Genomic DNA, 20,048 nt, shown 5'->3' with positions numbered 1-20,048 from the left:
CATGTAAATTCTACTACATAGCAGTTCACAAGTTGGAAGCAACCTATGACGTATTAATCATTCCATGGATTTTACACTTATGGCATATCAATCATTCTATGGACTTTACACTTAAGCATATCAATCATTCTATGGTCTTTACACTTACAGCATATCAATCATTTATGAACTTTGCACTTATGGCATATCAATCATTCCATGGACTTTACACTTATTGCATATCATTCCATGGGCTTTACACTTATGGTATATCAATCATTCCATGGACTTTACACTTATGGCATATGAATCATTCCAATGACTGTACACTTAATGGATATCAATCATTCCATGGACTTTACACTTATTGCATATCATTCCATGGACTTTACACTTATGGTATATCAATCATTCCATGGACTTACACTTATGGCATATCAATCATTCCATGGACTTTACACTTATTGCATATCATTCCATGGACTTTACACTTATGGTATATCAATCATTCCAGGGATTTTACACTTATGGCATATCAATCATTCCATGGACTTTACACTTATGGCATATCAATCATTCCATGGATTTTACACTTATGGTATACCAATCATTCCATGGACTTTACACTTATTGGATATCAATCATTCCATGGACTTCACACTTATGGTATATCAATCATTCCAGGGATTTTACACTTATGGCAATCAATCATTCCATGGACTTTACACTTATGGTATACCAATCATTCCATGGACTTTACAATTATGGCATATCAATCATTCCATGGACTTTACACTTACGGCAATTCAATCATTCCATGGGCTTTACACTTACTGAATATCAATTATTGTATGGACTTCACAAATTTTACTTCTAATACTTACTTGTGTAATATCTCATTAGTCTTGTAAATTTTCACAACTTATAAAATTTCAGACATAATTTATTGTACAACTCATACCCATAATAAACACATTATTTCAAATAAAAATACCAATAAATACATCTTGCACATACAAGAAAATGAATGGAGTAAATCATTCCTTTGTATTACTTCTGTGTAGCACAAATACGGTGACTTTTCCTTTGTATTACTTCTGTGTAGCACAAATACAGTGACTTTTCCTTTGTATTACTTCTGTGTAGCACAAATACAGTGACTTTTCCTTTGCATTATTTCTGTGCAATATAAAAGACTAAATTGTTCCTTTGTATTATTTCTGCATAACGCAAATAGAGTAGATCATTCCTTTGTATTTTTTCCACATAACACACAAGAATAAATCATTTCTTTGGATTATTTCTGTGTAATGTAAAAGAGCAAATTGTTCCTTTGATTACGTATGTGTAACACAAATTGAGGAAATCATTCCCATGTATTATTTCTGTGTAACATAAAAAAGTAAATCGTTCCTTTGTACAATTTCTGTGCAAGTTAAAATCTTTGGAATGAAATGGCAGCCTAAACTTTACCTATGGCCGAATCCCAGCCCACTGTCACTTGCAGTTGCTAATATTTGAAACTCTTTTCAAGCATTTTCAAAAAAAAACACCTAAATATGAAAAGTAACTGGGATAGCTGCTCATGCAATAATACAATGCTACTGAAAAAAATGAGAAGATTTCTGTCTCATATATGCTTTGTGAGAATAAAAAACATTCCAGTCAAACCTGCTCAGCATTTGGTTTTTGCCCTGTATCCAGGCATCCTGATGTGCTCTGACTGTCACCTGTGCCTTTTTGTCCACAACTTTGGCCAGCTGTGGGATCTTGGCCAGAAGAAACTGGTTGGGGAACCACATCACACTGCCAATCAGATGAATGGCAGGAATCTGGAGAAAAAACAAGAGACTCACACAAAATACTGACAGTGAAAGTTTGCACAGCATGTTCAATCAAGTTCTCTAGAGTTCTCAAACCTGTAGCAAGGTAAAAACTTGCGTGTAAGAGGTGAATATAAGGAGTCAGAACAAAGCATATCAGTAAACAATGATATATGTGATTTTACAGGCCATAGGTCAAAAATGACATTTTTAAATGCCATCCATCCCTTAAATCTAAAACTCTTGAAAATTACAAGAACTTTTTTAAAAATATGATTAAAAAAAGTAATAAAAAACCATAGCATCTTTAAGCATTATATCAACACATTAGAGAAAAATACAGAACAAGTCTACAAAGGACATGAAATCTTACACCAGTGCAGTGATGTGTGGCTGAGTAAACCGATCAAAACTGTTACTTTATTGCTATTAAGGCCAAGTGTGGAGTGTTTTTTGAGGTGTTTTAAGCAATAAAAGGATCAAAGGTGGCTAATGATGGCTTCTCAGTCTTTAGACAGTCTAAGGCCAAATGAAGAATTTTTTTGAGATGCTATAAGTAATAACAGGATCAAAGGTTGTCAACGATGGTTTCTCAGTCTTTGCTGCAGATGTGCTGACCTTTGGCTGTGACAAAATGAAACTCCTAAGTAAGCAGTTTAATTGTTTTACTTGTTTAATTGCTATTGAATTGTTGAAAATGTTATATAAAGAATATTTAGGAAAGCCCTTGTATTCTCTGTTTATGTTAAAATATCAAAATGTGCTTAATCCCATTTGCTAAGATAAATTAGACCAAAACGTAACTGTTCCATAGTGCTTGGATATCAGAGTTCAAGTGTGTTCACGTGAGTAGCAAAGGTCCAGAGTTAGCACTGTGATTCAAACAAAGTGGATTCTATACAAGATGTAACCAACCTTTACCAACTGTGTGAAAACGATATTATTGACAATCATACAAGATGTAAGCAACCATTATCAACTGTGTGAAAACAATATTGTTTATGATTATATGTAAGCAACCATTACCAACTGTGTGAAAACGATAATATTGACGATCATACAAAATGTAAGCAACCATTATCAACTGTGTGAAAACAATATTGTTTATGATTATATGTAAGCAACCATTACCAACTGTGTGAAAACGATATTATTGACGATCATACAAGATATAAGCAACCATTATCAACTGTGTGAAAACAATATTGTTTATGATTATATAAGATGTAAGCAACTATCACCAACTGTGTATAAATGACATTATTTATGAAGATACAAGATGTAAGCAACTTAACCATTACAAATTATGTGAAAATGACATTGTCTATAAAAACACAAAATATTTCCAATTAAAATAAATTTTGATGACTAGTTCTGATGAACAGATCATGAGCTTTATATTTCAAATGATTTCCAAATCTAATTTCAGTGCAAGGGTACAACACCAAGTAACTATGTTCCATGCATATAAATTATTATGTTTCATACATTTACATTATTATGTTATAGAAATCTACATTATTATGTTCCATACATCTACATTATTATGATCCATACATCTACATTATTATATTCCATACATCTACATTATTATGTTCCATACATCTACATTATTATGATCCATACATCTACATTATTATATTCCATACATCTACATTATTATGTTCCATACATCTACATTATTATGTTCCATACATGTACTTTATTATGTTCCATACATGTACTTTATTATGTTCCATACATCTACATTATTATGTTCCATGAATATGCATTATTATGTTCCATACATCATCATGTTCCATACATCTACATTATTATGTTCCATACATCTACATTATGTTCCATACATCTACATTATTATATTCCATACATCTACATTATTATATTCCATACATCTACTTTATTATGTTCCATACATATACATTATTATGTTCCATACATCTATATTATTATGTTCCATCCATCTATATTATTATATTCCATACACCTATTTTATTATGTTCTATACATTTACGTTATTATGTTCCATGCATCTACATTATTATGCTCCATAAATACAAAATTTATTATGTTGAATACATTTACTTTATTATGTTGAATAGATCTACTGTATTATGGTGAACACATCTACTTTATTATGTTGGGGCCCCGAGTGGCCGAGTGGTCTAAAGCGCTCTTCGTTACGGATCACTGCCATCTCACCTCTGTCTGCGGCGGTTCGAGTCTAAGATTCAGCCAATGTGGGCATGTGAGAAAGCTTGTCAGTAGCTTCTCGTGGGTCAGTGGTTCTTTCCAGGGTTTTCCGGGTTCTTCCTCCACCATTAATACTGGCCGCCATGTATAGCCTATCGTGCTGAAAAATGGCGTTAAACCCCACAACAACAACAACAACTTTATTATGTTCCATACATCTATTTTATTATTTTCAATACATCTATTGTAGTATGTTCAATACATCAACTTTATTATGTTCCATACATCTATTTTTTATGTTCCATACATCTACTCTATTATGTTCCATGCATCTACATTATTATGTTCTATACATCTGCTTTATTATGTTCCATACATCTTTATTATGTTGAATACATCTACTTTATTATGTTGAATACATCCACTTTATTATGTTCTATACATCTACTCTATTATGTTCCATACATCTACCACAGCTGTTGGCATTATTTTCTATACATCTAATTTTTTATTTTCTATACATCTACATTATTATGTTCCATGCATCTACATTATTATGTTCCATGCATCTACATTATTATGTTCCATGCATCTACTTTATTATGTTCCATATGTCATCTTTATTATGTTCCTTATGTCTACTTTATTATTTTCCATACATCTACTTCATTATTTTTCATATATCTACTTCAGTTGTTGGTTTTGTTTGATTTATCTACTTCAACATGTGGTTAACTAGTAGTGTGTGCTAAAATGACTGTGTGATAAACTAGCAGCATATAGTAAACTAGCAACACGTGGTAAATTAGCAATGTTAGGTAAACTAGCAGTGTGTGGTTGGCTAGCAGAGTGTGGTAAACAAACAGCATGTCGTAAACAAGGACCATGTGGTAAACTAATAATAAAATGTCGTAAACTAGCATATATGGTAAACTAACAATGTGTGCTAAACTTGCAGTGTGTGGTAAAAAAAGCAGTGAATGGATTAAATAGCAGAATGTGGTAAACAAGCAGTTGTAGTCAGCTTGTAGTACGTGGTAAACTAACAGTATGTGGTAACCTCATAGTATATGATTAACCAGCTGTGTGTGGTACACAAGCAGTGTGTGGTCAGCTAATAGGGAGTGGTTAACTAGCAGTATGTGGTTCACAAGCAATATGTGGCATGGTAAACTTGCAGTGTGTGGTAAGAAGTTTTATCAATTTGAATCGCTACTCCTCCATGAACTGGAAAAATCTAAACAATCTGATTCAACACCACTTTTCTGCGGCATCAGTTTTAAAGGAATTTTTATATCTACTTGAAAAGTATGTCATGTCACCTTTTTGTAGACATCCCAGATAGTCTTGAAGACTTTCTTATCCATGATTCGAAACAACTGAAAGTGAAGAACATACAGTCCACATATCCCCACAAACTTGTACCGATGATCCAGCTCATTTGATTCACCTGGAAACCAAAATATTTCATGTAGGTATTTTGTGTGGGTTTTTTGCAGTTCACTAAAGTAAAGCTTCTCTGAATATTTTAAGCTAGGCAACTATATATATATATATATATATATATATATATGCACACTTACATACACACGTTATTCATTTCTGAATTGTAACTATCATTAAAAGTGACTAAAAAAGTCATTAATGAAATATCCATAAATTTAGCCAAATGATAAAATTCACATCAATTTTATACATGCTGACAGAAACATAATTATACATGTTAACATAAATTTAATTTTACATCTTAGTAGAAACATAATTCTACATGCTTAATAGAAATAAAATAATGTGAAAACATTAAAAGAAAACAAATTTAAAATTCCTGAGGTACCAAAAATTACTTTCTTGTATACATTAATTAGATTATGTTCTTATACAAAATGTATGTTCTTCATTGAGATTACACATTCACTTTGTACTAACGATAAATTGCTTGTTACCTTTATGTAATGACCATGGTTTCCTGTATAGATTTATGATGAAGTCAAGAAATTATTTTACTGTGAATAGTAATGCCAGTACTGTAACACGATTTATAATTTCTTAGAATTGTAAACAAGATATCTGTTTCAGGTTTGAGTCTACTCCCAGGGCCTGTTGAAATAATATGCATGCATTTTGTTCCATGGATATTCATTGTCATGGTTTTGTATAAAAATAACATTTTCATCAGTTATAATCACTTAAATTCATGAATACAGTTCCTCTTGAATTCACAGAGTGGTAAAGGATTTTGCTGTTGGTTTAACGCCATTGTTTAGCACATAATATACTAAACATGCTGGCCAGCATAACTGGTGGAGAATGAACCCACGAAAACCACTGACCCATGGGAAACTATATGAATGCATTCTCTCATAACCACAATGGCCGATCCAGTGACTTGAATGATCATTTAAAGGCAAGTGCTTTAGCCAACTCAGCCACCCAGGGCCCCATTGGAAAGGTGTCCTTTTTAGAATCTTCACTTCACTACTAGACAAAGGGGTCTTCCTGGGCCTCTTGACTTAAAAGACAGGAAATGAGTCCTCTTGGAGGTCTTGACATGGGAAACTAGCAAAAGAGTCTTACTGATTTTCTGCACTTCATTGGTAGTCTTCTAGATTTCATCTCTTAGGCTTCTTCAGTGACAGTGACAGGAGTTTTCTTGGTTGAGGGACCATTCTATATGAATGACTTGATCCATTCTAGAGAGAGAGTGTTGGTCAGGTCAGTGAGTCAACCGAAATGTTCTTGGTTGAGGGACCATTCTATATGAATGACTTGATCCATTCTAGAGAGAGAGAGTGTTAGTCAGGTCAGTGAGTCAACCAAAATGTTCTTGGTTGAGGGACCATTCTATATGAATGACTTGATCCATTCTAGAGAGAGAGTGTTGGTCAGGTCACTGAGTCAACCAAAATGTTCTTGGTTGAGGGACCATTCTATATGAATGACTTGATCCATTCTAGAGAGAGAGAGTGTTAGTCAGGTCAGTGAGTCAACCAAAATGTTCTTGGTTGAGGGACCATTCTATATGAATGACTTGATCCATTCTAGAGAGAGAGTGTTGGTCAGGTCACTGAGTCAACCGAAATGTTCTTGGTTGAGGGACCATTCTATATGAATGACTTGATCCATTCTAGAGAGAGAGTGTAGGTCAGGTCACTGAGTCAACCGAAATGTTCTTGGTTGAGGGACCATTCTATATGAATGACTTGATCCATTCTAGAGAGAGTGTAGATCAGGTCAGTGAGTCAACTGAAATGTTCTTGGTTGAGGGACCATTCTATATGAATGACTTGATCCATTCTAGAGAGAGAGTGTTGGACAGGTCATTGAGTCAACAGAAATGTTCTTGATTGAGGGACCATTATATATGAATGACTTGATCCATTCTAGAGAGAGAGTGTAGGTCAGGTCATTGAGTCAACCGAAATGTTCTTGGTTGAGGGACCATTCTATATGAATGACTTGATCCATTCTAGAGAGAGAGTGTTGGACAGGTCATTGAGTCAACCGAAATGTTCTTGGTTGAGGGACCATTCTATATGAATGACTTGATCCATTCTAGAGAGAGAGTGTAGGTCAGGTCAGTGAGTCAACCGAAATGTTCTTGGCTGAGGGACCATTCTATATGAATGACTTGAGTCAACCGAAATGTTCTTGAATTGTATGTTGATATGGAGTTGTTAGGACCAATGTATAAACTACCAAATCAGAACGCACAGGTCTGGAGATTTGGTGACCCAGTTTTGAAGAGGTAGCTCACCATTACAGATTTGTCCAACATAATCAGGGCTGTTTTCCTGGAGAGTTGGTATTTCTGGAACTAAATGGCATAATGTCAATTTTGGTTGGGGCTTCTCCAGATGAATTCCTGTCATGAGACAACTGTGATTATGCCAATGACACATGAATGATCATACCTCATTCATGATCCTGACTTTTTAATTGAGTGGATTGGAAAATGGGCACTATTGTCCAGCCAGCAAGGTCACCTGTGAGGGTGCATAATAAGACAGAAAAGTGAGATCAGGTCCGCTCTGCACACTGAAAAATCCTAGAAATAGCAAAACCTCTCTGAGATCCAAAACCTGTTGGAAAGAAACTTAACAAGTTGGACAATGTGTACTAGATTGATATTGAGAATGGTCATAAACTCCATACCCTGATGGACAAACACTGGGGTGGATGAAGGTTGGACTTTTCCCAGTTCATGAAAAAAGTGCAAGATGATTCAAAAGGGATAGGAAATTACTGCCCTTGAAAAATTTAGAACTCAGAATATGTGCCTGGAGGATGTTGTCTAGATATACCACAATCTCTGTAAATGAAGCTAGAGGATGCTGTCTAGATATGCCACAGTCACTGTAAATGAAGCTGGAGGATGTTGTCTAGATATGCCACAATCTCTGTAAATGAAGCTGGAGGATGTTGTCTAGATATGCCACAATCTCTGTAAATGAAGCTGGAGGATGTTGTCTAGATATGCCACAGTCACTGTAAATGAAGCTGGAGGATGTTGTCTAGATATGCCACAATCTCTGTAAATGAATCTGGAAGATGTTGTCTAGATATACCACAATCACTGTAAATGAAGCTGGAGGATGTTGTCTAGATATGCCACAATCTCTGTAAATGAATCTGGAAGATGTTGTCTAGATATACCACAATCACTGTAAATGAAGCTGGAGGATGTTGTCTAGATATCCCACAATCACTGTAAATGAAGCTGGAGGATGTTGTCTAGATATGCCACAATCACTGTAAATGAATCTGGAAGATGTTGTCTAGATATCCCACAATCTCTGTAAATGAAGCTGGAGGATGTTGTCTAGATATGCCACCATCACTGTAAATGAATCTGGAAGATGTTGTCTAGATATACCACAATCACTGTAAATGAAGCTGGAGGATGTTGTCTAGATATTCCACAATCACAGTAAATGAAGCTGGAGGATGCTGTCTAGATATGCCACCATCACTGCTGAAGTTTAGGCCAAACACAAGAATTAGAAACTAGTAAACCTTGTTACAGTAAGCAAAATGAATACATGTTCATGATGCCACATGAATCGGGACATGAAAACAAACATCTTCGAATCTAGATTGATAGCACACTTGTCCTTTCTGATGGACAGCCGTATCAACCTTGCCATCTCCATCTTGATCATCAGTGGAAGAATGTACTGACTGAGAATATTCGGTCGAAAATCAGTCTCAACTTCCCACTGACCTTTTGTACAGAGAAAAGCCTTGAAGAAATTTCCAGTGATTACTATTTTTGCATAATTTTCACTGCCCATTTGTCACTGTGCGACCACATCTCCTTTTGTCAAATATCATCCTTCTCCCAATCTTATGTCTATCAGAAGAGAAGAGGAAGAAAAAGGAGGGGTTGGATAAATGAAAGCCAAAGCCCCTTTAAAATGACTCATATCTTCTCAGGCCTTGAACTTGCATTGCAATACAGCAAAGCTTACAAACTAGAAACACCTGGTGGCAGCATGAGGAAGTAATGGGCAAGAGTTATTGCCCTATGTCAATATGATATGGGCAGAAAAGACACATTTGTATCATTTAGTAAGGCACAGTTCTGGAGATAGCAGGCTTATATCCCTAATGTTAATGTGATCTGGGAACATGGTCAAAAGGAAAAAGTAGTCTTGAGCGTCTTGACTTGTATGGGGAGGAAAGTGGTCCTACTGACTGCATCAATTATGGATCTTTGTTGACTGAGTCTTTCAATTTATGGTTTGAAGTGGTCCTACTGTTTGCATCAATCATGGATCATTGGTGACTGAGTCTTTCAATTTATGACTTGAAGTGATCCTACTGCAAGCATCTATCATGGATCATTGGTGACTGAGTCTTTCAATTTATGACTTGAAGTGGTCCTACTGACTGCATCAACCATGGATCATTGGTGACGGAGTCTTTCAATTTATGACTTGAAGTAGTCCTACTGACTGCTTCGATCATGAATCTTTGTTGATTGAGTCTTTCAATTCATGGTTTGTAGTGGTCATACTGCCTGCATCAATGATCGACCAATGTTGATTGGGTCTTTAAATTCAAGAGACCCTGGGTGGCAGAGTGGTCTAAAGCACCCACCATTTTGGATCACTGCCATCTCATCTGTCAGCTCAGGTTTGAGTCTCAGGCTCAGGCAATGTCAGTACATGTGTAAGCTTGCCAGTAGCTTCCTGTGGGTCAGTGGTTCTTCCCTGGGTTTTTCCAGGTTCTTCCTCAGGCCTCCATGTAAAGCCTATTGTGTGCTGAAAATGGCATTAACCCCCACAACAACAATTACTTTAAATTCATCGTTTGTAGTGGTCTCCCTTACTACATGGATCATGGATCGTTGTTGATTGAAGTTTAAAATTCATGGTTTGTAGTGGTCTTCCTTACTACATGGATCATGGATTGTTGTTGATTGGAGTTTAAAATTCATGGTTTGTAGTGGTCTTCCTTACTACATGGATCATGGATCGTTGTTGATTGGAGTTTAAAATTCATGGTTTGTAGTGGTCTTCCTTACTACATGGATCATGGATCGTTGTTGATTGGAGTTTAAAATTCATGGTTTGTAGTGGTCTTCCTTACTACATGGATCATGGATCGTTGTTGATTGGAGTTTAAAATTCATGGTTTGTAGTGGTCTTCCTTACTACATGGATCATGGATCGTTGTTGATTGGAATTTAAAATTCATGGTTTGTAGTGGTCTTCCTTACTACATGGATCATGGATCGTTGTTGATTGGAGTTTAAAATTCATGGTTTGTAGTGGTCTTCCTTACTACATGGATCATGAATCGTTGTTGACTGGAGTTTAAAATTCATGGTTTTTAACAACCACAAAATCGAAAAAAATTGGTATCCCACGAAAACTGCCATCCCATAAAAAATAAATGAATTCAAAGTATACCATATGATATCTAAAATTATTAATTAAAATGCAATATTTGATATGATCATATAACAGTCCAAAATGTTTCTTTGATTATATACCAATATTTTCATACATACGCATTATATTATTTTTATTTTATATCACTAGAATCCACACAAATTTAGTGGTTATCATATTTTTTGTATATTTTACCAGGAGGGATACCAACCTATTATATTACTACAAATCTTACCTATTTTGGACTCTGTTTCCATTAAATACTGTCGAATATTTACAGCAAACTCCTCAGCAAATGCTCCATTTTTTGTCACATGAACAGTTGTATTGTCAAATGGCTGTTCCACACAGTTCTAAAAACAAGAGATCCATGTATGCCTGATAGTGCTCACCTGGGAATTTCAAGCTATTTGAAAGCAAATGATGGAAATGTGTTGTTTAGCCGCATTGCTACAGTTTACTAACATCAGCTCAGCTCATTTAAATGTTTTTTAGTCAGAAAGATTGACAATCTGGGGATAATATTCCTCAAAATAACTTGGACAAATCAGGTTGTGAAATGCTAGAAATCCACTTAATACAAGATCTTTTTAATATAAAGGTGAATGGTTAAAATGAATGAATCCCATGTAAAGTTATGCTGTGGAAATTAATTTGATATAAATCAGCTAATCCATTGTGAGGAAGTTGCTATGCAATCCACATCATTGTTAAGAGAACCACCCTAAGCATCAGTCTGGTAAAGCATGCCCTAAGGAACAGTGCTGCTAAGTTTGATCCAATCTGGTCAAAATTAGCAAATGTGGAAAGACGGATGAATACATGACTGATACAGGGCCATGCCATTAGCTCACTTAACTTTTAATAAGGTAAATGAAAAGAATCATTCCATCTGCCAATACACAAAAACCTAAATATATGTTTCTCGTGCAACATGGTAGGTGTTAACATAGATCATTTCCTTCAGATTCATATTTCTCTAGCATAGAAACAAAAGAAACAATTTTTAATCTGACATTTTTAATCTGTATCCATGGTTAACTGAAAATTATTTTTTGTCTTCACCTAGAAAGAAAATCTGTTTCAAGTGTATGTGTGCGTGCGTGTGTGTGTCTGTGATTTGGATTTTTAATGCAGCTTTAACAATTTTGCAGTCATATTGCTAAGATTTCTGCTAGGTGGCAGTTTATAACGATGTTGAGCACTGGGCAGCATACAACAGACATGTAGCATGATGTCCCACCCAGTCCGATTATCAAGAAATCAGGCCCATGAGTCCTAACATTAACCTCTTAATACTGAACACCTAACAAGGCAACTGCAAGTACCATTTTTATACGTCTTTGCTATGACTTGGCTGGGGTTCAAAACCCATCACCTCTTGCATCTGAGACAGGCCTCTCTAATCACTTAGGCCACCTATCATGGTCTCTTTCAATTGTAAATACATTTTCGACTTTATCCGTCTCAACATAACATTTTCTCCCCTGTATATCTTACTCATTGTTCTTCTGAAGCAATGTATCAAATAATCAAAGTACAGATTACTTGGAGTGTTCTATTAACTATAAACAGGATTAAAGACATGAATATAAGTTGACAGATATAAATAATTCTGTCCATTTTTCATGATAACAGGCAAATCCCAATGTCCTTCTAAATACATGTAGTATTAATTATACACATTTAAAGTCTTTACTTTTCTTTATTTATTGACAAACTTTATTAACAATTCAAAGCATATTTTCATCAATATATTGAAGTAATTACCTCTGGTAAGCATTTTCTAACGAAATTTGTCTTTCTGTTTGATGTTCTGCATAGAAAGCTGTCAAACCAAATCAGGAGAGGTAACAAATAAGACATTTCCTTTCAGGATTTGAATGAGTTACTTCCCTTTATATATTTTGACTGGCCTTCCATGCCAAATGATGAGCAAGATATAGAAAGAACTATATTTCAGAAACAAAGTTTCCTTGGCAACAGAGAGTAAACAACATGCCATACACTTTGGACAAATGAAATATGCCCATGCTGAAAAGAAAAGACTACTGTACTTTACAGTGATTGCTTCTAGTAATGATATAACTGTAAAATTTTGGTAACAAGATAGTCCCGAATGTTTCTCTATCTCTCTGCCCTGTTATGCCATACTTGGAAGATATATCCATCCAAAAGCTGTCCTTCTAGTGTTATCAGTAACTTTTCAAAAGGTCTCAGCTTTTCCTCTGTGATACCAAACTTCCTTCCATCATGATGTACTGACTTCAACATCCTGATAATACACAAACAGATTTGTACGATAAATTACACTTGACAGTACAAGATGTGACAACTTTTATTTTTAGAAGTTTGACTCTGAAAAGAGAAACACAAGTATTTACAATTTTGTATTACTTTTCAATTGATCATTTTATGTTAATATAAAATTTTACATGCAATTCAGTTCAGGTCATATTAAAATAAATTTAACGAATACAATGTAAACATCAAATGCAAACTATTAATAAAAAACTTCCTTAGTATTTATATGTATTCATTCCTTGCATTTCCTTAGAAGACATTTCCTTATTTAATATTTGTCTCACCTTTCTTGGAGCAAAATAAAAAACAGTGATGCTGATGATAGTAATGGCAGATTCAACAGTGTTATAGTTTTGTTCAAGGCCATAATTAAAAAATACCCCACTAGATACACCTTTCTGATGAATCTTTCTTAGAATTAGGTGAAGTCTGCAGTTCAATCAACTCAGCTCTATCCCTTGCTAAAATTTAGTCAAGTCTACAGTTCTGTCCATTCAGTTCTATCACTTGTTAAAATTTAGTAAAGTCTACAGTTCTGTCCACTCAGTTCCATCCCTTGTTAAAATTTAGTAAAGTCAACAGTTCAATCAGCTCAATTCTATCCCTTGCTAAAGTTTAGTCAAGTCTACAGTTCTATCCCCTCAGTTCAATCCCTTCTTAAAATTTAGTCAAGTTGACAGTTTTGTCCACTCATTTCCAACCCCTGTTAAATTACATTAAGTCAATAGTTTCTGTCCACTCAGTTGGAACCCTTGTTAAAATTAAGTCTACAGTCCTGTCCACTCAGTTCTAACCCATGCTAAAATTAAGTCTATATTTCCATCCATTCAGTTCAAAACCTTGTCAAAATTAAGTCTTCTCTTCACCCAACTCTGCGTATATACCTCTTGTAAAGCGTCCAGTGATCAGTTAGCATGGTCTGATTTTGTATAATCTCATCTAGGTAAATCAGCACAGCAAGTAAATCTCCAAGGTGCTCAAACACAACCTGCAATTGGAATTAACAGTTTGTAAACTGTGTGTTAAATATCGAAAAGACCAGAGTTCAGGACTTAAAAACAATTTTTATATATAAAAAAAGGTGAGATAGAACATGCTATTCAATCCCGCATAGTGACTTTACATAAACACAGTGTCTGTCACAACACTATCAATTTCTGATAATACAGAACAAACTTGTTTGTCTAAATGCCAAAAGACAATGTTATAATACACCATATTATGGTGAAATGAACTCTATTTTTATATTCATGTGTATACTAACAGCTAAATTTATTAGACTGACTGTAACATATTCTGATATAGTAGTGACTTCAACAACCCGTTGGAGTTATAGTAGTGTGATCTCAATGAAAAAATAATTTTAGTACTAGTGTACTTGAGCAGCGGCTTTATAAAGAATTATATCATAATTATAAAGCATTTAAATTCAATAGCAATCATGTAATAAATCTATTTAAAATTTCTTATAACAATTTGATTCAGTTTTGAGATTTTATAGTGCCAAAGTCAATGTCGGTTATGTAAAATAATATAATTTATGGTTTTCGATTGGATTTGGAATATATGGCCGAAATTCTTTTCTACTTAGATGTTCATACTTTGCCACTCTGACAGCTATCTGCCAGTGCACTGTCTGCACTCGTATTTATAGACTCCTATTCATGTCACATGACCTTAGTTAGCCAATTAATGTTTGTCCTTCTCAGGGCTAGCCATGGCAGCAACCAAGTCAACTGTTCAAACTGCATGGAAAAATCCCTCTGAACACAAAATTTAGACACGATTAAGTTGTCTTCTCAAAGTCTGTTTTATGCGTTTTTACTTTTAATCTTATTTGTATATTCATACCTATAATTACATAGAACTGAATGAAATAGACAAGTGAATTTCAATGTGAATCGAGTGAGAGTACAATGTACTAATGATGCAATGAGTCGTAATATCGTTAGAAATAGTCCCTATCAAATGCATACTATTTTGCACATTAAAGTTGTTGTTGTTGTAGGGTTTCAACGCCATTTTCAGCACACGATAGGCTATACATGGCAGCCAGTATTAATGGTGATGAAAAACCCCCGGAAAGAACCACTGACCCACAAGAAGCAACTGGCAAGCTTTCTCACATACCCACAAGAGCCAAATCCGAGTCTTGAACCAATACAGACAGAGGTGAGATGGCAGTGATCCATAATGGAGAGCACTTGAGACCAATCAGCAAATCGGGGCACCCCACATTAAGTTAAATAACAAGTTCTACATAACCAAGAACTTATAATAATGAACAGTAACATTAGTTCTAGCTTATTGTTCAACAAAAGTCTGACAAGAGAAATGTGATTCTTCAGCCAGGCACATTGATTCCATCATTATCCTAAACCTCCGCTGTTTCGGCAACAAAACTCCACAGGGTTGTTGAAGTCATTAATTTATGGACTACCATCATATGTCTGGCTTTGATATTCCAAAATCATGGAAGGTAAGATAATTCATTTCCTAAACTGTTCATGTGAAATTCCAGCACGACACATGCATGGTCCTACATGGAAATGACTATTGATAAAGTGACATGTGACATAAGTGCAAGTATTATTGCCATGTGTTGTTTATTACAATTCAAATTTTATGCTGACTGGATTGGTTACTGTTCAGCAGAGTGAACATTAAAAATGGGTTAGCTAGTGTTGAGCAGGGTGAACATTATGTTTGAGAACTGTAATCTCTCTCTCTCTCTCATGCTCTTGAATGTTAAAAGAAGAAACAGCTTTAAGTCACAAATACAAGGTTAATATCTTAATGAGAATTGTTACTGATCTTATTTAGTTTGTCCAAAAATGAGGGTCAAAATTATAAACCATGATATTCCAAAATTCTAAAGCACATTTAAAATTTGTTCCAAGGCACATTTAAAATTTGTTCCAACAAAATATTTTAACTGTCTGAAAACTTACGAAAAAGATGGTGACAGCTTTCTTAGTTACAGACTATGTTTCTTTATTATTATGGAAATAAACAGAATAATCTCATTTATAAGTCCAACTGCAAGCTACACAGACCCAGATGTGCCATTACATGATCTACTGTTGTTGTTGTTGTGTGGCAGAATGCCATTTTTCAGCACATGATAAGCTATACATGGCAGCCAGTATTAGTAGAGGAGGAAGAACCTGGAAAACTGCAAGAAGAACCACCAACCAATGGGAAGCTACTGGCAAGCGTTCTAATGTACCCACATTTTCCCAGCACAAGACTCGAACCCATGCAGACAGACATGAAATGGCAGTGATACGTAACTGTGAGCACTTCAGACTACTTGGCAACTCAGGGCCCCCATTGCACAGACCCTAATCTGTGTTTGCATTATGTGATGGCAAATCAGGGTCTATGTTGTTTGGAGATTAACTCAATTTATAAGTGAATATATACAGTATTATTTTTTTTTTACTAACAAATCTGGCATCCATTATGCATATACATTTATTTCTCTGTTTTCCTTCACTAGTAAATTATTTGGAACGAACCAAATTTTTACACATGTGGATTATGTCTCTCATTTTATATTTTATATAATTTTGATGTCAGTTTTCTAATCATGCTGCCAATTGCTACCTTAAAACAAGACTCCTGCAAATCATTCAAACTGAAACATTGTTAATATGCAAATACTTAATACAATTTATCTCAGCAATGAGTTGCAATGAAATTTACTGAGATTAGGCTTAATTATTTTATTATCTGCAGATCGAAAATTGTAATATATCTTTCAGTTTTTTCTTTTTCACTGACTTCTTTATAAAAAAATTGTTAATTTAAATGCTTTTCCAAAGTCTATTTCTCTAATTTCATGTGTCATAGTTTTCCACATTTTCAGGTAAAAGTTACTTCTTCCACAGTATCTATGGAGAAGAGTAATGCTAACAAACATTTAAGAGCATTCCATTCATAATTAGAAGTCTATGTTTGTATCATGCATAAAGCTTAATTCACTGCTTTCTTTACCTGGAAATGGACATCAGATACATCAATTAATTTGGGTCCACTTCTGGAACTGGAAAATAAGTATGAAAGACTCTGAATTCCATGCAAATTTTCTAAATTTTATGAAGTCATATGTCTTACTGAGATATAAAGACATGTAAAATGCCAAACACAAACAATGATACCAGATCAAAGTATACACTATGGAACCTGTCTAATCTGGACCTTGGGTATTCCAGATTCCTGTGCATTTTAGGCTGTAACTTCTACTTCATCTTCGCATCCTTAACCAAGTGTCATGCTAGACTAAATAAATTCTCCATTCTGTCTGTAGACAAGGTGATTGTTGTTGTTGTTGGGTTTAACACCATTTTTCAGCACACGATAGGCTATACATGGCAGCCAGTATTAATGGTGGAGAAAGAACCCGGGAAAACCCCGGGAAGAACCACCAACCCACGAGAAGCTACTGGCAAGCTTTCTCACATATCCACATTGGCCGAATCCTAGACTTGAACCCACGCAGACAGAGGTGAGATGGCAGTGATCCGTAATGGAGAATGCTTTAGACCACTCGGCCACTCAGGGCTTCTAGACAAGGTGAAGTGAACTGTATAAAGGCTGGATTGAGTTATAAGTCAAATTCTGGAAGAGCAAACTAGACAAGTTTCCTGTAAACAGTTTCACAAAATACTGATCATATATTAAGAAAATACTTAAAACTTTCTTTCTTAAATGTGAAAAACTAATTGATAACTTTATGAGTAGCATCAAATGGTAACAAAAAATAGGTATATCTTACCAAATATAAATGAAACATTCACATTGAAGGCAGGGCAGCTCATCATCCCACCAAGTTTAAATATAAAACGTTGGATAATTCATTAATCTCTTGCCTGTTTTTAGTCTCAACACTTTTTATTCCATACTGTTCATTTGCTACTGGTGTTAAAAAAACTCAAGATCTGACTCAGTTCCCATTTATAGAGTTGTCAGTAACATTGAAAATCATTACAAACTGATACCTGATGCTTTATGAAACATATTAGCATAAAAGTTTGTTTCAAAATATGTTTCTATTGTTTTAATGCTGATAAACACAAGCTTTATAGAAAATAAAATACAAGATTCACTAATTTTGAAAGAATCCATGGGTTTAACTGGAGAAAGGGTTGGTAATTTTTGGCTAAGTGAAGTCAATATGGCTTTTCTGGTATGATGAAGCAAAATTACATGGATGTGGGCTAAACTTCCTAGTAAGGCCCCTCCATTTTTGGATTGTTTCAAGTTTTTGTGTTTATGGGAAAGAGAAATATATGCAAATAAAAGACCTGTTAATCAAAGTGATGCTAACTGATGTGAAAAATGTTTTGAGTTCTCAGACTTTTAATGTATATATCAGCCTACAGTACTGATGTTTACTTCCCAGTCAAGAAGCAGTATTAAATATACCAGTCTACCGCCCAATCCAGGCAACTTTACTCTATATACCCATCTACTGCACAATCCAGCCCACTTTACTGTATACACCCGTCTACTGCACAATTTAGCCCACTTTACTGTATACATTCGTCCACTGCACAATCCAGCCCACTTTACTGTATACACCCTTCTACTGCACAATCCAGCCCACTTTACTGCATACACCCGTCTACTGCACAATCCAGCCCACTTTACTGTATACACCCGTCTACTGCACAATCCAGCCCACTTTACTGTATACATTCGTCCACTGCACAATCCAGCCCACTTTATTGTATACACCTGTCCACTGCACAATCCAGCCCACTTTACTGTATACACCTGTCAACTGCACAATCCAGCCAACTTTACTGTATACACATATCTACTACACAATCCAGCCCACTTTACTGTATACACCCGTCCACTGCACAATCCAGCCCACTTTACTGTATACACCCGTCCACTGCACAATCCAGCCCACTTTACTGTATACATTCGTCCACTGCACAATCCAGCCCACTTTACTGTATACACCCATCTACTGCACAATCCAGCCCACTTTACTGTATACACCCGTCCACTGCACAATCCAGCCCACTTTACTGTATACACATATCTACTACACAATCCAGCCCACTTTACTGTATAAACCCGTCTACTGCACAATCCAGCCCACTTTACTGTATACACCCGTCTACTGCACAATTTAGCCCACTTTACTGTATACATTCGTCCACTGCACAATCCAGCCCACTTTACTGTATACACCCGTCTACTGCACAATCCAGCCCACTTTACTGCATACACCCGTCTACTGCACAATCCAGCCCACTTTACTGTATACATCCGTCTACTGCACAATCCAGCCCACTTTACTGTATACATTCGTCCACTGCACAATCCAGCCCACTTTATTGTATACACCCATCCACTGCACAATCCAGCCCACTTTACTGTATACACCCGTCAACTGCACAATCCAGCCCACTTTACTGTATACACCCGTCAACTGCACAATCCAGCCCACTTTACTGTATACACATATCTACTACACAATCCAACCCACTTTACTGTATACACCCGTCCACTGCACAATCCAGCCCACTTTACTGTATACACCCGTCCACTGCACAATCCAGCCCACTTTACTGTATACATTCGTCCACTGCACAATCCAGCCCACTTTACTGTATACACCCATCTACTGCACAATCCAGCCCACTTTACTGTATACACCCGTCCACTGCACAATCCAGCCCACTTTACTGTATACACATATCTACTACACAATCCAGCCCACTTTACTGTATAAACCCGTCTACTGCACAATCCAGCCCACTTTACTGTATACATCCATCTACTGCACAATCCAGCCCACTTTACTGTATACACCCACTTACAGCGCAATCTA

At 35.7% G+C, this 20,048-nt stretch overlaps 1 protein-coding gene across 2 annotated transcripts in view; it reads right to left on the bottom strand.

Moving 5' to 3' along the window:
- LOC149774315 (WASH complex subunit 4-like) overlaps positions 1 to 20,048 on the bottom strand; it is a 121,980-nt gene that overhangs the window by 87,048 nt on the left and 14,884 nt on the right. For both annotated transcript variants that reach the window (XM_089945460.1, XM_089945461.1), the window contains exons 5-10: positions 17,195 to 17,243; positions 14,080 to 14,183; positions 13,046 to 13,166; positions 11,127 to 11,244; positions 5,318 to 5,445; positions 1,651 to 1,811 (exon numbers count right to left, since the gene is read on the bottom strand). In XM_089945460.1, the coding sequence (XP_089801586.1) occupies positions 1,651 to 1,811; positions 5,318 to 5,445; positions 11,127 to 11,244; positions 13,046 to 13,166; positions 14,080 to 14,183; positions 17,195 to 17,243 (681 nt within the window). The remainder of the gene's footprint in view (positions 1 to 1,650; positions 1,812 to 5,317; positions 5,446 to 11,126; positions 11,245 to 13,045; positions 13,167 to 14,079; positions 14,184 to 17,194; positions 17,244 to 20,048) is intronic.

This window comes from Sinohyriopsis cumingii, unplaced genomic scaffold (genome assembly GCF_028554795.1).
Source record: "Sinohyriopsis cumingii isolate HCF-2022 unplaced genomic scaffold, ASM2855479v2 utg000349l, whole genome shotgun sequence".
NCBI lineage: Eukaryota > Metazoa > Mollusca > Bivalvia > Unionida > Unionidae > Sinohyriopsis > Sinohyriopsis cumingii.
This window is presented reverse-complemented; position numbering and strand designations above follow the sequence as displayed.